General features: G+C 37.1%; 1 protein-coding gene across 1 annotated transcript in view; it reads left to right on the plus strand.

Annotated features, from left to right (window-relative positions):
- LOC106871867 (EF-hand domain-containing protein 1) overlaps positions 1-21,877 on the plus strand; it is a 115,159-nt gene that overhangs the window by 85,266 nt on the left and 8,016 nt on the right. Inside the window, exon 12 of the mRNA XM_089358804.1 lies at positions 16,718-16,910. Within this exon, the coding sequence (XP_089214930.1) occupies positions 16,718-16,910 (193 nt within the window). The remainder of the gene's footprint in view (positions 1-16,717; positions 16,911-21,877) is intronic.

A 21,877-nucleotide genomic window follows, 5' to 3' on the forward strand; every position in this document is an offset into this window, starting at 1 on the left:
GTTATATATATGTTTACATACATACATACATACATGCATACACACACACACACACACACACACACACACACACACACACACACACTCACACTCACCCCCCCACACACATGGTGTTCAGGCTAATACTGAAAGACTAATCATTGCTGCCCAGGACCAGGCATTGAATACCAACTCAGGAAAAAGAATATATACCACACGAGTGCAATGGACCTCTGCAGAATGTGTGGGAAGAGGTTGAAAGTATGACTCACATTGTAAGTGCTTGTGAAAGTCTTGCACAGAAAGAGTACAAGTGTAGACACAACAAGGTATCCCAAAACCTCCACTGGCTACTATACTGTAAGTGTGGATATGAGGTTATGGGTGCTTGGTACCAACATACACTGGAAAAGGTAATGGATGAAAAGGGGAAGGCAAAAATTCTCTAGGACTTTGACTTTCAGACAGACAAAGTATTAGAGCACTGAAAGCTGAATATAGTAGCCTTTAGGAGGCACAAACAAAAATGCCTAATAATTGATGCGGCAGTGCCAGGAGATCAACATATCATCATGAAAGAAAGAGAAAAGGTTGATAAATATGAAGACCTAAGAATTGAGATCACTAAGATGTGGCAGCTACATGAGTCCAACATTAAGGTTATCCCTATTCTCATCAGAGCATTGGGTTCAATACCACTCAACCTGAAAAAACATCTGAAAACTTTAGAAATACCCTACAATCTAGATGTATTGCAAAAGTTGGCATTACTTGGAACTGCACGCATATTGCATAAAGTACTGTCTGTCTGAAGTTCTTGTTGTGACTTGACAAACTGTACAAACTCCTGGTAGACGCAATATCTTCAGTCAACACCCTCCTGATATTGTATATTGTGCGACATCTACTACTATAATAATAATAATAATAATAATAATAATAATAATAATAATAATAAAAGGTTTGCCTCTTTAGTATAGCCAGAATAATCAGCAAAGTATTAGATAGTTGAAAAGAACAGATAGCATGATACTGTAGGCTACAGGCAGCAAACTTGCTATGCATGCAAGACTCCAGGAGTTCCAACAAAGCCTGGGATAAAAAAAAAAGTAATAATAATAATTCTCACAACTTTTATCACAAGATCAATGATCCATAAGTTGGTAAATCAATTACATCTACCTCAGAGCTCGAATGGTACTTATTTTATCAGCCCTTGAAAGGATGAAAGTCAAAGTTGAGCTTGGTAGAATTTGAACTCAGCATATAAAGAGCAAGAAGAAATGCTGCTCAACATTATATCCAATTTGCTAATGATTCTGACTGAAATTTATTGTATGCAGTGCTTGGGTGGATAACTATATTAATATGCACAACACAACATAAAAATAGCAACACACAGACAAGTCTTTGATGTTAGCATTGTTTGTTTGAAAGTGGTTTTAATTTGAGAAGAAATGCTTCTGTATAAATTACATTACCTTCAAGATTGTTTAGAAAAAGTGGTTGATATACAGTACAAACATTGATAAATATAGTGTATGTAAATGTCATAGCAACTGATATCCGGATCAAACATAGTGAAAATATCTGAATAATCATATCAATGGATGTCTTGTCCTATAAAGACATAGCAACAAACGTTCTGCAAGTATATAATGATAGTTAGCCTAGACAGACATTACAAACACATACCCATTTAAAGATATTGTGAAGGGCAGCAGGCTGGCAGAATTGTTAGCACACTGGGCAAAATGCTTAGCGGTGTTTTGTCTGCTGTTATGTTCTGAGTTCAAAGTCTGCCGAGGTTGACTGTGCCTTCCATCCTTTTGGTGGGGTTGATTAAATAAGTACCAGTTACACACTGCAGTCGATGTAATTGACTTAATCCCTTTGTTGTCTGTCCTTGTTTGTCCCCTCTATCTTTAGCCCCCAGTGGGCAATAAAAAAATAAATATGTGAGGTCACATAACTTGGTGGTTGGAGTATTTGGCTCTTGACCATAGGTTCTCAAGTTGATTCCTGGTGGTATGCTGTGTCCTTAAACAAAACACTTTATTTCTCATTGCTCCAGTCAATTTAGCTGACAAAAGTGAGTTGTACCTGTAATTCAAAGAGCTAGCTTTGTTACATTCTGTGTCATGCTGAATCTTCATGAGAATTACATTAAGGTTGTATGTGTCTGTGGAGTGCTCATCCACATGCACATTAATTTCACGAGTAGGCTGTTCCATCAATCAGGTCAACTGGAACCCTCATTGTTGTAACAGATGGAATGCCAGTTATATGTCACTTGAAGAGCAATTGATATCCTATCAACCATTTCGATAGAAATCCAATATCCACATCCTTGTTAGTGTTATACTGAAAATGTTCATAAGACACATGAATACTTGCTATCTCTTTCAAGAGTGAAGTAGAGAACAATAGAATCTAGAAGTCTTCTGGTAGATGTATCCCTTTTCCTGTCTGAAGGTACTGGTCACTCCACTGACTCAAGGTATGGGGCTTAGTGGTTAGAGTGTTGCATCCACAACTGTAAGGTCATTTCTTTGATTCCCAAGCTCGGCAGTGTGCCATGTTCTTGAACAAGACTCTTCATTTCATGTTGCACCATTTCACTTCACTGTAAATAAGTTTCATCTAGTAGCTGGGAAGTCGTCCCTGTGACAGAACAGCATCCTGTACAGGGGAGAGGAGAGACTGTTGTAACTTCAGTCACCTATTCATCATGGAAACTGGGTTAACCCTTAAGCATTCAGATTACTCTGTCAAATGTAATGCTTGTTTGTTCACGTTGCTTTGAATTAATTATGCATTATCTCATAGCTTTGAGACTTTGATGCAGTGTTTGTTTGTTTTTAGAATGACATGGTAGGGTAGGTGTGAAAAACCAAATCTGGCCAGTTTGAACATAAAACAGATAGAATATTTGGGCCAGATATGACTGGTTTAAATGCGTAGGGATTAAGCTCTGGCATCATGAGTCTAAGGGTTCATGAAGATCTAACTGACTTGTTGATGCTGTAGCATTAACTTGATGCTAATCAGGGGCCCTGTCAGTCTTAATACTTATCTTTTTTGCTAGATAAGCAAACTGGAACAATACCCAATGACACAATGTGCCACTCTGATAAAAAAAAAAATCAAGACAATGACCTCATGGACATGTGTCCAATTGTCTAATTACTTGGTCATGCACATGCGCGTGCGCACACACACACACACACACACACACACACACACACACACACTTTTTCAATCCATTTCAAGTATAATTGCCTCCACCAAGAAAGGAGGTTATGTTTTCATTGGCATTGGTTTGTCCGTCTGTCTGTCTGTGTGCAAAATAACTCAAAAAGTTGTGAACAGTATTTGATGAAACTTGCAGGAAAGGATGGTAATGACACAAGGAACAGATGATGTTAGTGATTCAGGAATTTTTATGGATTCTTAAAGGGTTTTTCATTTCTTATATTTACTTTACATGATGTATTACAATGTTGCGTTCTTTGATTATCTCCCTTGAAAACACGTTCATCGTTTCCACATAACCTATGGTAGTGTTGCTGTTTCCAAAGTTTATTTTCGTTTCTCTATTAGTAATTTTACTTGCGTATCTATCTTAAAGTGGGCTTGGTGGAGGTCTGTACTCTCCGAGTGCTTTTCTAGTTCCTAATAAGATAAACCCACTTAAAAAATACCTTCATAAAGTTGCAAGTAATAAAAATAAAACATCAACATAGCATATTAAAACATAGCACTTCACTTTCAAACAGAAACTATTAATTCCTACAAGACCATTGACTCCTGTAGTATCTGTTAGCTTTGTACTTGTTAATCATATACACAACATTCATTCATAATTAGATTACAGCTTTTGTCTTATGTAAATCACTTCTTTGTAAATTGATTTTTATAACAGGCTTATCTTTATTGTTTTGCTTTGGTTATTCTGTTGTTTTAGTTATTCAGATATAAGAACCACAAAGGGTGCCTTGACATCCTGCTACTAATTTTGGTTTATCAACAACCCTTGACCATAAATATTCTATTCTCTACATTTTCTCTTTATACATTGTAATTTGCTCTGATTTTGTGATTAAAATAAACAAATTCAATCAAAATTGAAAGAAAAAATATCAAGATATGTTAACAGTCATCCTGTATAGAATATATACACAAACATCCAAGATAGATAGACACTGTATAAACAAAATAATAGGTGCAGGTGTGGCAGTGTGGTAAGAAGTTTGCTTCCCAACCACATGGTTCTGGGTTCACTCCCATCGCATGGCACCTTGGGCAAGTGCCTTCTACTATGGCCTTGGTTTGACCAAAGCCTTGTGAGTGGATTTGGTAGATAGAAACTGAAAGAAACCCATATATATATTCTTTTATTTTTTTACTTGTTTCAGTCATTTGACTACGGCCATGCTGGAGCACCGCCTTTAGTCGAGCAAATTGACCCCAAGGCTTATTCTTTGTAAGCCTAGTACTTATTCTATCAGTCTCTTTTGCTGAACCGCTAAGTTACGGGGATGTAAGCAGACCAGCATCGGTTGTCAAGCAATGGTGGCGGACAAACATGGACGCACAAACACACTTACACACACACACATACATACATATATATATATATATATATATATATATATATATATATACTATGGGCTTCTTTCAGTTTTCATCTACCAAATCCACTCACAAGGTTTGGCCACCCGAGGCTATAGTAGAAGACACTTGCCCAAGGTGCCCATGGAGTAGGACTGAACCCGCAACCATGTGGTTAGTTAGCAAGCTTACCACACAGCCACTCCTGCACCTGTATATATATATATATATATGTATATATATATATATATATATATATATATATATATATATATATATGATAGATAGACACTGTATAAACAAAATAATAGGTGCAGGTGTGGCAGTGTGGTAAGAAGTTTGCTTCCCAACCACATGGTTCTGGGTTCACTCCCATCGCATGGCACCTTGGGCAAGTGCCTTCTACTATATATATATATATATATATATATATATATATATATATATATATATATAGGTATGTATGTGTGTGTGCGTGTGTGTCTTTGTCTACCACCTCCGGTTGACAACTGGTGTTGGTTTGTTTATGCCCCTGTAACTTGGTAGTTTGGCAAAAGAGACCAATAGAATAAGTAATAGGATTAAAAAGAAAATAAGTACTGGGGTTGTTTAGTTAGACTAAAATTCCTCAAGGTGGTGCCCCAGCATGTCCACAGTCTAATGACTGAAACAAATGAAAGATAAGAGATAAAAGATAAAAGATATCTTTTATACACAACAGCAACATATAAGCCAAAATGCTAATTCTAAAATCTCTCTAAGTGAGCTACTGCCATTTCTAGCAGTTGAGGTGTCCAGTACTGAAGAGAGGTAGAAATAGCCCAAAACCAGGCTGGTCTGCTGGTCCCGTTGCTAGAAAGTGGTAGGTGTTCACAATATCTCGGATGCAGATGTGCATCATTAACCAGCTAGAAATGTTGTCCTCTTGGGGTTAAAAAACCACAGTAAAGTCTGTTCGAACGGACAGACATGTTGAAGTAGCTATGAACATTACCTGTTACAACAGCATATGTCTTAAATAAATGCAGACAAACTAACAACTCTACTATATTCAACATGCAATAACTCTCTCCAAACCTCACTCAAGGAAATATCACATAATAGTATTGTGCTCCACATGGCTAACACTGAGGAAATCTTGTTTAATCTGAAACAGCTTAATCTGAAAGATTTCCTCACTGTACCTCTTATGGCCTAATACTGTATGACAGAACATATAGTATAGTCTGACATAAGACTGTCACACATGTATGTTCCAGATGGCCTAACATTCGATGGTAGAATGCACTGCAACACCGTCACCTTTATAATGAAACGAACACTATCAGTATGGTTGAATGTACATGTTAGGCTTAGAGCAAATTGAAATCTGGCATCAGCAAGCAAGGTAGCTGACCAGACCAGTTGACTGTTCTTCATGTGCCTCATTAGCATACAAGCCAGTTATTACCATCACCACTATCATTGTCATCATCATCATCATCATCATTATCATTATCATCAACAACAACAACAACGATGACAATGACAATAAGGCAACCTTAATATGGTCACCCAGCCTGCTAGAAATAGCAACCAGGTTTACTTTAAATCACAACCTACCATGTTAAAAAAACCCCCAAAAACAGAGGCTGCAATGGCTAATGTAGTCTTAGACATACTTCTGAAAATTAAAGTCTGGAATATCTTTGAGCATGGCTCTACTCCATCAGGACTGACCTGGGGCTAAACAACAGCAACAACACCAACAACAACAATGTTTTCAAAACAATGGCAGCAGTCATAAACTATTATGGGCATCTTTACATGGTTACTCAGCCTGCCAGATATTGCAGTCAAAGCTCCCTCAAATCACACTCAACTGCTTTAAAAAAGGAAAGAGTCATTGGATAACCTTGTACGGGATCTACAAAATAACAGGAAGGGTTGTCATAACAGGAGAGTCTTTGTTTATAAGCCTGTTCAAACGGGGTTGACTTGGAGCTAAACAACAATAGCAAATGCAGCAACAGTATTAATTACAACAACAACAACAGCAACAAACAGGCAGTTGTTTGGTCGGCTAGAAATAACAGCCAAACTTCCTTCACATCATTTCTATTGTTTTATAAAATCTATAATACACAGGATAGAAAGGTAGTCTCAGATACACTGTTTAAGTAAAAGATGGGATGGTCATAGCTGGAACCTATTTAATCTCATGCCTGCTCAATCATTGCTGGTCCAGAGCCAAATAACCATTTCCAACATAGGTTTCAGCCCACAAATTTGGAGAGAGGGGAAATAGTTGCTGATATTACTTGACAAGTACTCTATTTTATTGGCCCTCAAAGAGTGAAAGCAAAGCTGACCTTGGCCATATTTGAAATCAGAAAGTAACGGTCTGGAACAAATAAAGCAAGGTGATTTGTCTGCCATTCTAATGAATCTGTCATCTGTAGCCTTTCTTATTTCTTTAGCCAATGGTTAAATAATTGTTGCTAATTTAGGCAGAAGGTAAGCAAGCTTTTGAGATGCAGCCACCTTCTCCTCTATTACACCCAGCCCACTCAGTCAAGGGGGATTTTTGTCTTGCAAGTTACTTGATAACCTCACTTGTGCCAGTGCTATGAGCAAAAAAAAAAAAAAAAAGCATCCAGTATTCTCTGCAAAATGGTTAGCATTAGAAACCATGCCAGAGTAGACAGTGGGACTGGCCACAACCTTCTGGTTTGTTGAGTCCTTTTCATCCGTCCAACCTATGCAAGGATGGAAGACAGAAATTAAATGATGATGATAATGATGATGATGATGATGATGATGATGATGATGATGATGATGATGATGATGATGATGATGATGATGATAATAATGATAATAATAATAATGATGATGATGATGATGATGATGATGATGATGATGATGATGATAATAATAATGATAATAATAATAATGATGGTGATGATTGACCCCCTAGTATATGTCTGGCACTTTATTTTGACCTTGAAAGGAGGAAAAGCAAAGTTAATCTGTGTAGGATTTGAACTCAGAATGCAAAGTAGCCAAAACAAATGCTGCAAGGCATTTTTTTTTATGCGTCACTCTAAGAATTCTTCTGATTCACCACACCCTGCCTAAGGTTAAATAACAACAACAACAACAACAATGAGACAGAATTAAGGAATTATATAATTCAGACTGTGATCTATATGATGTCAACTTAGATTATCCAAATATGATATATCTAACCTCGGTTGCATTTATATTGATTTATACAAATGTCATCTGAAACTTCCGCCATGTCACATTGAATTTGATCAATGTCAACACAAGTTAGGACAACGTTAGCTTTGATGTGCATCATCTCGGAACTCCCTACACCACCACTACTACCACTCACTTGTCTGACATTTTAATGATAATAAATCTACACTATTATTAAATAACAGTCATGAGACATAAATTCTATATCTAAATGAGTTGATGTAAGATTCTCAGGGTACTGCAAATTAGTTTCCACAATCTTACAACCAATTTTTTTATTTATTTTCAATGCCACTTTGTTCTTTTCTTTTCTTTTCTTTTCTTTTCTTTTCTTTTCTTTTCTTTTCTTTTCTTTTCTTTTCTTTTCTTTTTCATCTTTGGTAAATTTGTAAATTTGTTGACTTCTACATCTGTATGCTGCTAATATTGTTGCTGCTTAACCCCAAAATTAGCCTTGTTTGAACAGACCCATAATTAAGACCTTTCTAGCCTAGGCCATCTTGTCTCTTTTTTTATATCTTGGACTACATTGTTCAATGAATTCTTTCCCTATATTTATGACATTAGAGTTAGTTGTTATGTCTAGCAATTGTGAAGAACCTCATCAACAACAACAACAACAATTACAACAATTAACATTAGGCTGAATAAAGATCTAATATACATAACTCAGGCAGCATAAATTAAAATATAGTCATATGTATATTATACTTAATGTATATACATGATTGATACCCAGGTACTGCGGTATTTGTCCTGAGATAACTTCTCTAATGCATGTGTTGTGTTATAAACACAATAAATATTGGATGGAGATGATATTTAGAGTGTTTTTAACACAGCAGGATGAATACTGCAGTTACTAGCATATCAATGGTGTATATACATTAATCATGATACATATATTCTGTTTTAATTAACTTCACTCCCAAAGACAACTACCACTATTAGAAATATAATAATGTAGTTGGAGATGAACAATATTTGAATAACACCAACACCACCTGGACAACATCAAAATCTGTAAAAAAACAGGTAAATGGATTCACTATGAAAAACAATTGGTTGCAAAGCTCTGTGAGATAAGTCAGCTAATATAATGTTCATTGTGGAGGTGTGTGGTTTAGTGGTTAGGGGTACACAGCTCATCATCATAAGGTTGTGAGTTTGATACCAGGTGATTCGTTGTGTCCTTGAGCAAGACACTTTATTTCATGTTGCAATAATGCTGGCAATAATGCATAGTACCTGTATTTCAAAGGGCCAGCCTTGTTACATCCTGTGTCACACTGAATCCCCCTGAGAACTATGTTAAGGGTATGTGTGTCTGTCATGAGCAGGCTGTTCTTGTTGATCGGATCTACTGGAACCCACATTATTATTACTGATGGAGTCTCATAATGTTCATTTGGATAAGTCCACCTGTACTCTTTCTAAGATGAGTCCGATGTAATACATTTTGGGATAAGTTCACACATTTTAATGTTTATATTAATTAACTCTCTGAGTTCAAATTCCACCGAGGTCAGCGAGGTCAGCTTTGCCTTTCATCCTTTCGGGGTCAATAAATTAAGTACTAGTTGCATCCTGGGGTCAATCTAATCGACTGGCCCCCTCCCCCAAAATTTCATGCCTAGAATAGAAAAGTATATTAATTAACACTAAAATATCATTAACAATCAATTAATTAACTCTCCTCTACTTCCATATTATTCCATTAATTAACTCATATTTCAGTATCAGTCTCTTAATTAACTTCCAGTCTCACATATTTTAATATTTATCTATTTACTCTCTCACATATTCCAATATTATTCCATTAATTAACAAAAACATTAAAATACTAATCAATTAATTAACTTTTCACGCTTACCTTTTTTTACTATCTTTCACTTGTTTCACTCATTAGAGTGTGGCTATGCTGGGGCATTGCCTTGAAGAAGGTTTAGTTGAATGAGTCGGCCCCAGTACTAATTTCTTTTTTATAAGCCTTGTCTCTTTTGTCAGATCACTAAGTTACAAGAATGCAAACACCCTGACATTGATGGTAGGGAACAAGTACAGAGACAGACAGTCACACACACACATTCTCTCTCTCTCACTCTCTCTCTCTCTCTCTCTCTCTCTCTCTCACACACACACACACACACACACACACAATGGCTTCTTTCAGTTTCCATCAACCAAATCCACTTTCAGGACACTTACCCAAGGTGTATGTATATATATATGTATATATATATCTTGATCTGATGTTCTTTTGGGTTAATCTAAAGTGATAATCATCATCTTCCTCTTCCTCCTCCTCTTCCTCCTCCTCTTCCTCCTCCTCTTCCTCCTCCTCTTCCTCCTCCTCTTCCTCCTCCTCTTCCTCCTCCTCTTCCTCCTCCTCTTCCTCCTCCTCTTCCTCCTCCTCTTCCTCCTCCTCTTCCTCCTCCTCTTCCCCCTCCTCTTCCTCCTCCTCTTCCCCCTCCTCTTCCTCCTCCTCTTCCTCCTCCTCTTCCTCCTCCTTGTCACCACCACCACCACCACCACCACCACCACCACCACCACCACCACCACTGCCCCCCCCCCCCACACCACCACCACCAACAACTCCTGAAATTGCTGGCCTTGTGCAAAAATTTGAAACCAATATCAATCCATGAATTAATGTAGTGAGCTGGTAGAATCATTACTGTGCCAGGCAAAATACTGAGCAGCATTTTGTCCATCTTTACATTCTGAGTTCAAATTCTGAGGTTAACTTTGCCTTTCATCCTTTTAGGGTCCATAAAATAAGTACGAGGGGTCAATAAATTAAGTACTGGGGTTAATGTAATCAACTTGCCCCCTTCCCTGCAATTACTGGCCTCCAACCAAAATTTGAAATCACTATTAATTTATTGATTGATTAATTCCCATATGTCAAAATTTACCTGTTAATTAACTTTCTCACATATTTCTATGTTATTTCTCTCAATTAACTTTCTCATAATTTGATATTTATTTTTTACATCAAACTCTCAAATTTCAATATTATTTTATTAATTTTCTCTTATGTATTTTAATATTTTAATATCAACCTATTAATTAACTCACACACACTTTAACATTCATCTATTGATTAACATTGAAACATCATTGACAATCTATTAATTAACTCCCTCCTACTTCTATATTATTCTATTAATTAACCCACATATTTTGATATCAGCTTCTTAATTAACCCCCTCTCTCACATATTTTAATAACAATCTATTAACTCACATACATATTCCAATATCATTCTGTTAATTAACACTCACATTTCAGTACTAACTTATTAATTAACTCTTTCACACATGTCAACATTAATTTTTTAATTTTTAGCAGTTTAAATGAAAGTGGTGATGTTGAGGGTCCCTTGTTGGCTAGTTGATAAAAAATAACTTGGAGATATCAGACATATATTGCTGTTGTTTCTGTGGGTGTTACCAGACATCTACAAATATATATGTATATATGTGTGTGTGTGTGTGTGTGTGTATGCGTGTATATATAAATATGTATGTATGTACATATACATATATATATATGTGTGTATGTGTGTGTGTATATATATGTGTACATATGTATATGTGTATATAAATATATATATATGTATATGTATGTATTTATATACATATCATCATCATCATCATCATCGTTTAACGTCCGCTTTCCATGCTAGCATGGGTTGGACGATTTGACTGAGGACTGGTGAAACCGGATGGCAACACCAGGCTCCAGTCTAATTTGGCAGAGTTTCTACAGCTGGATGCCCTTCCTAACGCCAACCACTCAGAGAGTGTAGTGGGTGCTTTTACGTGTCACCCGCACGAAAATGGCCACGCTCGAAATGGTGTCTTTTATGTGCCACCCACACAAGCCAGTCCAGGGGCACTGGCAACGATCTCGCTCGAAAATCCTACGGGAGCCAGTGAGGCGGTACTGGCAACGGCCACGCTCAAAATGGTGCATCTCATGTGCCACCCGCACAAGAACCAGTCCAGGGGCACTGGCAACGATCTTACTTGGCTTGCCGGGTCTTCTCACGCACAGCACATTTCCAAAGGTCTCGGTCAGTAGTCATCGCCTCGGTGAGGCCCAATGTACGAAGGTCTTGCCTCACCACCTCAGCCCAGGTCTTCCTGGGCCTACCTCTTCCACGGGTTCCCTCAACTGTTAGGGTGTGGCACTTTTTCACGCAGCTATCCTCATCCATTCTCACCACATGTCCATACCAGCGCAATCGTCTCTCTTGCACACCACAACTGATGCTTCTAATGTTCAGCTTTTCTCTCAAGATACTTACACTCTGACGGGTATTCACATTGACATTACACATCCAACGGAGAATACTGGCTTCATTCCTTGCGAGCTTACGTATGTCCTCAGCAGTTACAGCCCATGTTTCACTGCCATGTAGCATGGCTGTTCGTACGCATGCGTCATACAGTCTGCCTTTTACTCTGAGTGAGAGTCCCTTTGTCGCCAGCAGGGGTAAGAGCTCTCTAAACTTTGCCCAGGCTATTCTTATTCTAGCAGCTACACTTTCAGCGCACCCACCCCCACTACTAACTTGGTCGCCCAGATAGCGGAAGCTATCGACTACCTCTAGTTTTTCACCCTGGAATGAGATAGAAGTTGTTTCCTGTTTGTTTACAGTCTTTATTGCACCTGAACATCTGCCACAAACAAAAACTAACTTGCTAGTTAACCTGCCTTTGATGTTGCTGCACCTCTTATGTGTCCATAGCTTGCACCGGGTACATCTTATAGAGTTACTACCTACTCCTTTTCTACATACTGAGCAGGGCCATCTACCTGAAGGGGTTTGTGTTTTATCTACCTTCCTACTTATTAGGATTTTGGTTTTAGCTAGGTTGACTCTAAGGCCCTTCAATTCTAGACCTTGCTTCCACACCTGAAACTTCTCCTCTAGTTCTGATAGTGACTCCGCAATTAGGGCAAGGTCATCAGCATAGAGGAGCTCCCAGGGGCAACCTGTCTTGAACTCCTCTGTGATTGCCTGGAGGACTATGATAAATAAGAGGGGGCTGAGGACGGAACCTTGGTGGACCCCTACCTCTACCCGGAATTCATTGCTGTACTCATTTCCAACCCTCGCCTTACTGGCAGCATCTCTGTACATGGCTCGCACAGCTCTCACTAACCATTCTTCTATCCCAAGTTTCCTCATTGACCACCAGATAAGGGATCGGGGGACCCTATCAAAGGCTTTCTCCATGTCAACGAAAGCCAGGTACAGAGGTTTATCCTTAGCTAGGTATTTCTCCTGCAACTGTCTCACTAGAAATAAGGCATCAGTAGTGCTTTTACCTGGCACGAACCCAAACTGCATCTCATCTAAATTGATTCGCTCCCTAATTAGTTGGGCTATGACCCTCTCTGTAACTTTCATAACCTGATCTAACAGCTTGATGCCTCTGTAATTATTTGTATCTAAAGCGTCACCTTTACCTTTGTAGCAGTTGACTATGATGCTGCTACACAAGTCATTGGGTATGACTCCTTCGTGTATCACCTGGTTCGTAATACGGGTGACTAGGCTATAGCCAACACTGCCAGATATTTTGAGCATCTCTGCAGTGATTCCTGATGGGCCGGGGGCTTTCCCGGTCTTCATACTCTTAATTGCTTTATCTACCCTGGTACTATCAACTCGGATAGCTGGTCCCTCTATTGGGTCGACATACGGCAGGCTCTCTTTCTCCCATTCATTCTCTTTATTAAGCAATCTATCGTAGTGGCATCTCCAGACCTCTTTCTTTGCATCCTCATTTAGTGCAAGCGTACCATCATCCATGCGAACACATTTCTCTCCTACAACATCACTATTCTCTCTCCTACACTGTCTTGCAACACGAAATACCTCGAGTCTTTGGTCCTCACGGCGCAGAACATTGGCAAATCTTTCCTTATCTGCTTCCCCTCTGGCTAAATAAACCTGTCGCCTAGCCTCCCTTCTGGCACATTGGTACAATTCCCTGCTACCACCGTTCTTCCAGTCCTTCCAAGCCTGTTTCTTTTGTCTAATAGCCCTGTCTACCTCCTTGTTCCACCACCACGTTACTCTGGGTCGGGAGGGGACCTTACACCACCCACAAATCTGGTCGGTGGCTTTCAACAGGTTGTCCCGCAGAAATCTCCAATTGTCTTCCACGTTGTATGATGCTATATCCCCTTCTATTTCGTTAAATGCTTCAAGTAACTTGTCTCTAAGTCTCTGTCCGTTTGCAGGGTCTTTAAGCTTCCACACCCTTCTCCTCCAAGCCTGTCTAATTCTGGGCACCCATTTTGCCTTGATCCCAAAGTCGCTAACTACTAATCTATGTTGTGGGGTACATTCTTCGCCAGGGTATGTTTTGGCATTTATAAGCCGCCCTCTTTCCCTATTTCTGGCGAGGATGTAGTCGATTTGGCTAGAGTGTCTGCCGGAGCGGTAGGTGACTAGGTGACTGGCAGGTTTCCTGAAGTTGGTATTGCAGACCATAAGATCGGTTGCATCACAGAACTCCAGCAGTCTGGTTCCTTCCTCGTTGCGGGAACCAAAGCCATAGCCTCCATGTATGCCATGGAAGCCTCCAGCACAACGTCCGACATGACCGTTGAAGTCTCCAGCCACAAAGAGAAGGTCCCTGTCACTCGTCGACGAGGTAGTTTGCAAGAGGGTGTCATAGAATTGGTCTTTCAGACCATCTGGTAGCCCCGGTTGAGGTGCATAGGCTGAGATGACAGTAGCTAATCTATGATGAAGCACTAGTCTGATCTTAAGTACTCTGTCACTTACTCTAACGACCTCGATTACCTTATCCACCCATTTCTCCGCTAGAAGTATTCCTACGCCCCCGACCCCGTCAGTGTTCCTTGCCCAGAAAATCTTGTACCTGTGTTCTTTGCCTGTGAGGAACCTCGCAGAACCTCCTCTCCATCTTACTTCCTGGATGCAGCACATATCTACGCGTCTCCGTTCAAGCATCTCAACAATTTCACCAGATCTACCTTTCAGCGTGCCGACGTTGAGAGTGCCAATCCTAACAATATATATATGTATGTATGTGTATATGTATATTTATATATATATGTATATATATATATTTATGTATGTATATGTATGCGTGTGTGTCTATATGTAAGATGCATGGCTTAGTGCTTAGGGGTATTTGGTTCACAATCATAAGGTCATGAGTTCGATTCCTGGAGGTGTGTTGTGTCCTTCAGCAAGACACTTTATTTCATGGTGCACCAGTTCATTCAGCTTGCAAAGATAAGTAGTACTTGTATTTCAAAGAGCTAGCCTTGTCACATTCTATGACATACTGAATCCCTGAGAAATATGTTATGTGTTTGTGGAGTGCTCAGTCACTTACGCATTAATTTCACAAGCATCATGTTCCATTGATAGGATCAACTGGAACCCCCGTTGTCGTAACTGATGAAGTGCCAGTTTATATAAGAAAGAGAAAAAGTATTAAAAACTCCAGGCAGATATCAATAAAGCACTCAGATTTAGATAAATTTGGTTAACTATATCAAACAATCAGACACCAATAAATGCAAGTAGAATACACATCCAAGGTAATTCCTCATGTATGGCAAGTAGATCTAAACATCACTTAGAATGTCAAGAAATTCAAAGTATTAGACAACAAAAATATGGATGGAGAAAATCATACCTTTAATTGTTGAATTCCCCATACAAAGCTGGCCATTGTTTCTGTTGTATCAACATATTTATATGTATCAAATATCATTGAAATTAATATATCCAAAAATACATGTTAACACATTTTCAAGGTGATCCAAAATTAGTTAAATTCAATGTGAAAAAAAAACCCAAAAAACAAACTCCAGTATATGAACATATACAAAAAAAAAGAAAACGCTAAGACGAAATATTATCTAAGGAAAGCTATTTTTGTATTCATCTCTTGGTGAGATCAGTGGATAAAGAAAGAATAAAAAATAAATATATATGAGTTCAGTGCTATGATAATTAGAAATATAGAGATTCTATGTCATAACAGTTAGTCATCTTTCTATTAAATATACTAAACACTTTTAGAAAAATTATGCTTATCATATGGTATAGGAAAACCAATTATAATTATGAATTGAAATATTTAAATGTCTTCCCAAATTTATGAAAACATTTCATTGTAAAATTACCATTAAAATTTAATAATACTAATTTAGAAGTAAATAGATAACACATTTCTTCAAGGCAAAGATCATATGCAGAATTGCCAGTATTGTGCAGTGGTGCATAATTAATGATGGACCACTTTAAATCATACTTAATGTTCTTAACTTTTAAATCCCAAATGCATTTCCTAAGATTTGTCAAATTACCTATTCTTCTATACTTAAATGATTGAGAATGACGATGAAATCTAGATTTCCAAATTGTAACAGCTGAACCTATGTAATAATACTCATGATCCCCTATTATTACCTTATATTGATACACTACATTTTCTCTTAAACACTGATTTTCTAAAGGACAAGGCTTTGGTATCAATGCTTCATCATCATCATTGTTGCCATCATTCACTATTCACTACCACCACCTCTACCACCACAAAAACCACCACCTTCCTCCTCAACATCATTATCACCATCATTATCATTTGCATTCATCTTTCATTACTCACTGTGTGTTCATTTTTCTGGGCTGTCATAGTTTGGATAAATTTCCTGAGGCAGTAGAGTTTTTTGTCTTCTCCTTTTTATTTTTTTACTTTCTGGTAGGGTCAGATTTCTTTCCTGTTGCCAACTCTTTCAGGCACCTTTCTAATGACCTGTAATTTAGAGAATTTCAAGTGAAAGTTTAAATTTCATTCAATTAATCTTTCAGACCTGGAGACTTATGTGCCCTTGTGGCAAAAACTATCACGCACATGAAAAGTATTGGTTTGACTGACAGAGCAGAGATCTTTGAACTCTTCCTGAAATATGACAAAGATCGTGAAGGTTATCTGCGAGCTGAACATATACAGAACATCTGTAAGAAACTGCATATTCCTTCTGATAAGGATGTTGTCAATGAGGTAAGTAAAGATATCATCTTTTCCCTCCTGAAGATGCTGAAGTTTTTCCAGAGATTAAAAGATATTTTGGTGTAAATTTTAAACTTCAAATAATGTATTTAACATCAAATATTGCTTTTCATTTATTTATCTTTTTTCTCTCTGTCTTTTTCTTCTCTATTTTCCTTTTTCTCCCCCTCCCCATTCTTTCTTTTTCTCCCCTTTTTTTTTTTTACTTTCACAAAATCGAAAATGATTTCTACTTCCCTCTGGTTAATTAATGAGATATGTTAGGAAAGAAATGTTTATCTTGTGTCTTTTAATGTTTATTTTTCAAAACGAGTGAATTTTCTGTTCGATAATCAATATATCAATTTATAAAAGGAGTAGAAGGGGGAGAGAGAGGGGGAAAGAGAGAGACAGAGAAGTGACAAAGGGGAAGAGTATGTGTGTGTGTGTGTGTGTGTGTGTGTGTGTGTGTGTGTGTGTGAGTATATGTATGTGTGTACAGAGGTGGAGGTGGTTGGGAAGTAAAATATTTTGTTAAAAATCAACACTTTAGTAACATGATCTATTGATCTGTAACTGATTGATTTCTAGCTCTTGCTACAAACAAATGCTTCCTAGCCCTTCTTCCTCTGACTTTGTTATGGCTTGATTCCATCAGCTCTGGTTGAAAGTGACAGAACTTCTAGCAGTAGTAGAAACACACGCACACAGAGGTACACACACACAAACAGAGGTACACACACACACACACAGAGGTATACACACACACACACACACACACACACATGGAGATAGATAAATAAAATAAATACATAGATATATACATACAAACAGATATGGATATATATATATATATATATATATATATATATATATATAAACTATGTATATGTATTTTTTTTTTTAAATAAATATATATATATATATATATATATATATATATATAAATCAGATGGATCAAATGAAACAATTGTAGTAAGCAATAGTTGGTTTGATCATTTAAAAAAATGAGCAAATCTACACAATATGAAGATCTAAGGAGAATCGTCTAGTGCAGATAAAAAAGGTGCAGAAACTTTTCCTTGCCATTAACAGATTTGATTGAAGAAGAAGGCTTTGTACTATCTCAAACTTTTAATGAGGATGAGATGGGCCGATTTTTGAAACACATGCATTCAAGGACTTTTATTGCGAGAGAGGAATCTTCAATGCCAGGATTGAAAGTTGCAAAGAATAGGATAACATTGCTTCTGGGAGGAAATTGTGAAGGGGACTGCAAACTCAAGCCCATGCTTGTTTATCAATCTGAAAACCTCCGTGCTTTAAATATAATTAATAAGATGAAATCTCCCATAATCTGGAAGCATGACAAAAAAACTTGGGTGACAGGAACTCTATTTGAAGATTGGTTTTCTAATCACTTTGTTCTCGAAGTAGAAAAGTATTGTAAGGATAAAAAAAATTCCTTGCAAGATTCTTTTGATAATGGATAATGCCCCCAGTTATGCTGCATTTCTAAAGAATCACCATCAAAATATTAATGTTTGTTTACCTCCCAATGCGACATTTTTATTGCAGCCTATGGATCAAGGAGCCATTTCATTGTTTAAATCTTACTATCTCCGTTTCACCTTTGAAAGGCTCATCAAAGTGACTGATAAAGAAAATGATCCTATGATTCAAGAATTTTGGAAGAGTTTCAACATCCTTGATGCAATAAAATTGATAAAGAAAGCATGGGATTAAATCACTGTAAAGAACACAAAAAGAATTAGGAAAAATTTCTGCCCCATATTAATTGATAATTTTGAAGGATTTGATAATCTTCATAAAGGTCTCCAAAAAGAAACTGACATGATCATAAACATTGCAAAGGAACTGAACTTTGAAATTTCACCTGAAGATGTTAAAGAAGCTCTTTATGTTGACAGTGATGAAATCACAAATGAAGAAGAAGAAGAAGAAGGAGGAGGAGGAGGATCACCTGAAAGAGGCTTCTCTGCAAAAAAACTAAATGAAGCATATTTTCACATTGTAAAAGCAATTGAAATCTTTGAGCAGCAAGATACCAATTTTGAAAGAAGCTCAACTGTTGCTGCAAATTTAATGAGAGGTCATGCTTGTTATCATGAAATCTACCATGAAATGAAGAAGAAATCTTTTCAACAGACAACTTCAGATAATTTTTTAACGAAGAAAGCTAATGCAGATCAAACATCAATACAAGAAGAAACTCAACAAATGGAATTGACATGTGCTCAAGAGGCCCCAGTGACGGCAGACCCAATAGATATGAATTAAATTTCACGAGTTGAATTTTTTCGTTTTATATGTTTTTCTATTTTTTCATTCTGTAGTTTGTGGTTTAATAAAAAAATTATACTCTTGAATATTGCTATTTCTATTTTAACCTTCTTTTCAATTTTAGACAGTTTAAGAATCAACTTCTTTAGTGAGAACCAATCAAAGGTATATTGATTGTTTTCTATGGACGATAATACTCCACCATATGAATTTTTCACTTTATGAATCTAGTCAGAAACAAATTAATTTGTAAACATGGGGTCTGTCTGTGTATATATGCATGCATGCATGCATGCATGTATATATGTATGTATGTATGTATGTATGTGTGTGCATATATGTATATATATATATATATATATATATATATGCATGTATGCATGTATATGTGTATGTATATATGTCTATCTATCTATCTATCTATCTATCTATCTATCTATCTATCTATCTATCTAAAGAAACAAAGTTATTTTATTCCACACAGGTAGAAATATAGGAAAAATAGAAATTGAAAATGCACTGAGAATAGTTAAAATTTCTTTTATTATCATATTAGTACTACCATTAGACTGGAGCCTGCACCAGACTTCAGTGTATGCTTTGGCAGAGACTTTATGATTGGATGCCCTTCCTAACAGATAAATATATACATAACATAAAACATATACATAACACACACACATACATAACACACACACACACACACACACACACGTGTACACATGCACATATATACATATGTATTAAACAAAAATGAGCTAAGTGGTCAGTAGCATGTATTTGAATATCATAGACAAATACTGGGATGTCAAATACCATACAACAAAAATTCTTGATTTATCAAAATTATCTCCACTTCTGGAGGATATACCATACTTACCAAATGGCACTTATGACCAAACTACACTTGAGAAGGGGAGATAATCACAAGATTCAAGAATTTCCCCCAAATTGACAACCTATTAAAGAAAAGAACAGGCTTGTCATTGACAGTTGAGAACCTGTTTCTGAATCAATAACCTTCGTATATTATATATATATTATATATGTGGGCTAGATCTCCAGTTTCAATTGATGTGGATCTAATTTCCAGTCAACTGAATTAACTCCTAAACATGAAAGTTGTTGAATATTCCACAGTCATATTCAACAGACAGAATCAACATTGCTTAGTGTATGACAAAATTAAACCTTTTGAATTACTGGGAGTATCCACTTGACGGACTTCTGTATGTTTTCCATCCGCCCAGTTTTATTCACAAGGTATGAGTTGAAGAAGAGAGGCCGTAAAAATGACATTCCCTCAAGATGGTATGCAATGAAACTGAACTCAGGACCTTGTAGTTGCACAGTAAACTTCCTAACCATTTAGCTGCACTAAAGCTACTCTCTGTCTTTCTCTCTCTCTGTCTATCTCTCTGCTATAAATATGTATATATTACATGCATATATAGGTATGTATATTATATATTATATATATATGTTATATATACTTTATTATCCCCCAACACTTCATTATCTCCCCCTCTTTCTGCCTCTCCTGTCAAACCATTTTTTTCCAACCAGTCACCATGCTTGACTGCTAAATCCATGAGTTTTTTTATTCTCTCTGTTTATTTTTTTCTTATTCTTTTTTGTTGAAGTGAGTTGGCTCAAAACATAAAAGTCTTTCTCACTTTCCCGAGCATCAAACTAATACACCTGCTTGTTATTCAAACACTTGTCTTTGACTTTTGTTTTTCTGTAAATTTCAACTATGTTAAATATGTGTGTGTGTGTGTGTGTGTATTTTATATCTCTATGTACATATGTATACATATATATATTCATGCACACACACACACACACACACACACACATGTATGTATGCATGAATATATTATGAGAGAAATACATGAAATATGAATTTGATGTTACTGTATTTCATCTGTTACACATGTTTCTGTGTTTGATAATTGATGATGGCAAATTATAAAGGCATTTAATAAATGTGATTTATAAAGAGCATGTAATCATACAAAACATGTCACTGAACAGGCTTCAAATATGAATCATAAACATGTAAGCAACTTATATATATATATATATATATATATATTAAAAAAAAAATTGGCAAAATTGTTAATTATTAATTTTATTAACTAATTGGCAATTCCCTGCCCTATATCTGTATATATATATATATATATATATATATATAGTTGTCGCCAAGCCAACATGGCAGTCCCAAAATTAGGACGAAAGCTGCCGTGAATTAGCTCCAAGAAGCCATCGCCTCTAGCTAGCTATGTGACACACGAAACCTGTGTCCTTTATAACCTTCGAACAGGGGAGGTCAGCAGTGTCCCCCTGCCGGCATGGCATCTGCAGACTAGACTAGTTTCAGGGTGTTGCCCCTTGTCAATGCAGAGTAGCCAAGCCTTAGCCAGGCGGCGCCGCCGACCATCTGCTCGAAGGTTATTTATCTAATTTCAGTGGAATCTATCCACTGGTTTTCAGAAATAGAGTTATTAATATTTCTAAGTCTCTCTAAAGGAGACTACGGCAGCGGTACTGGAAATTAATAGTTGTCGCCAAGCCAACATGGCAGTCCCAAAATTAGGACGAAAGCTGCCGTGAATTAGCTCCAAGAAGCCATCGCCTCTAGCTAGCTATGTGACACACGAAACCTGTGT

Source organism: Octopus bimaculoides, chromosome 10, assembly GCF_046866305.1.
Source record: "Octopus bimaculoides isolate indiv1 chromosome 10, ASM4686630v1, whole genome shotgun sequence".
NCBI lineage: Eukaryota > Metazoa > Mollusca > Cephalopoda > Octopoda > Octopodidae > Octopus > Octopus bimaculoides.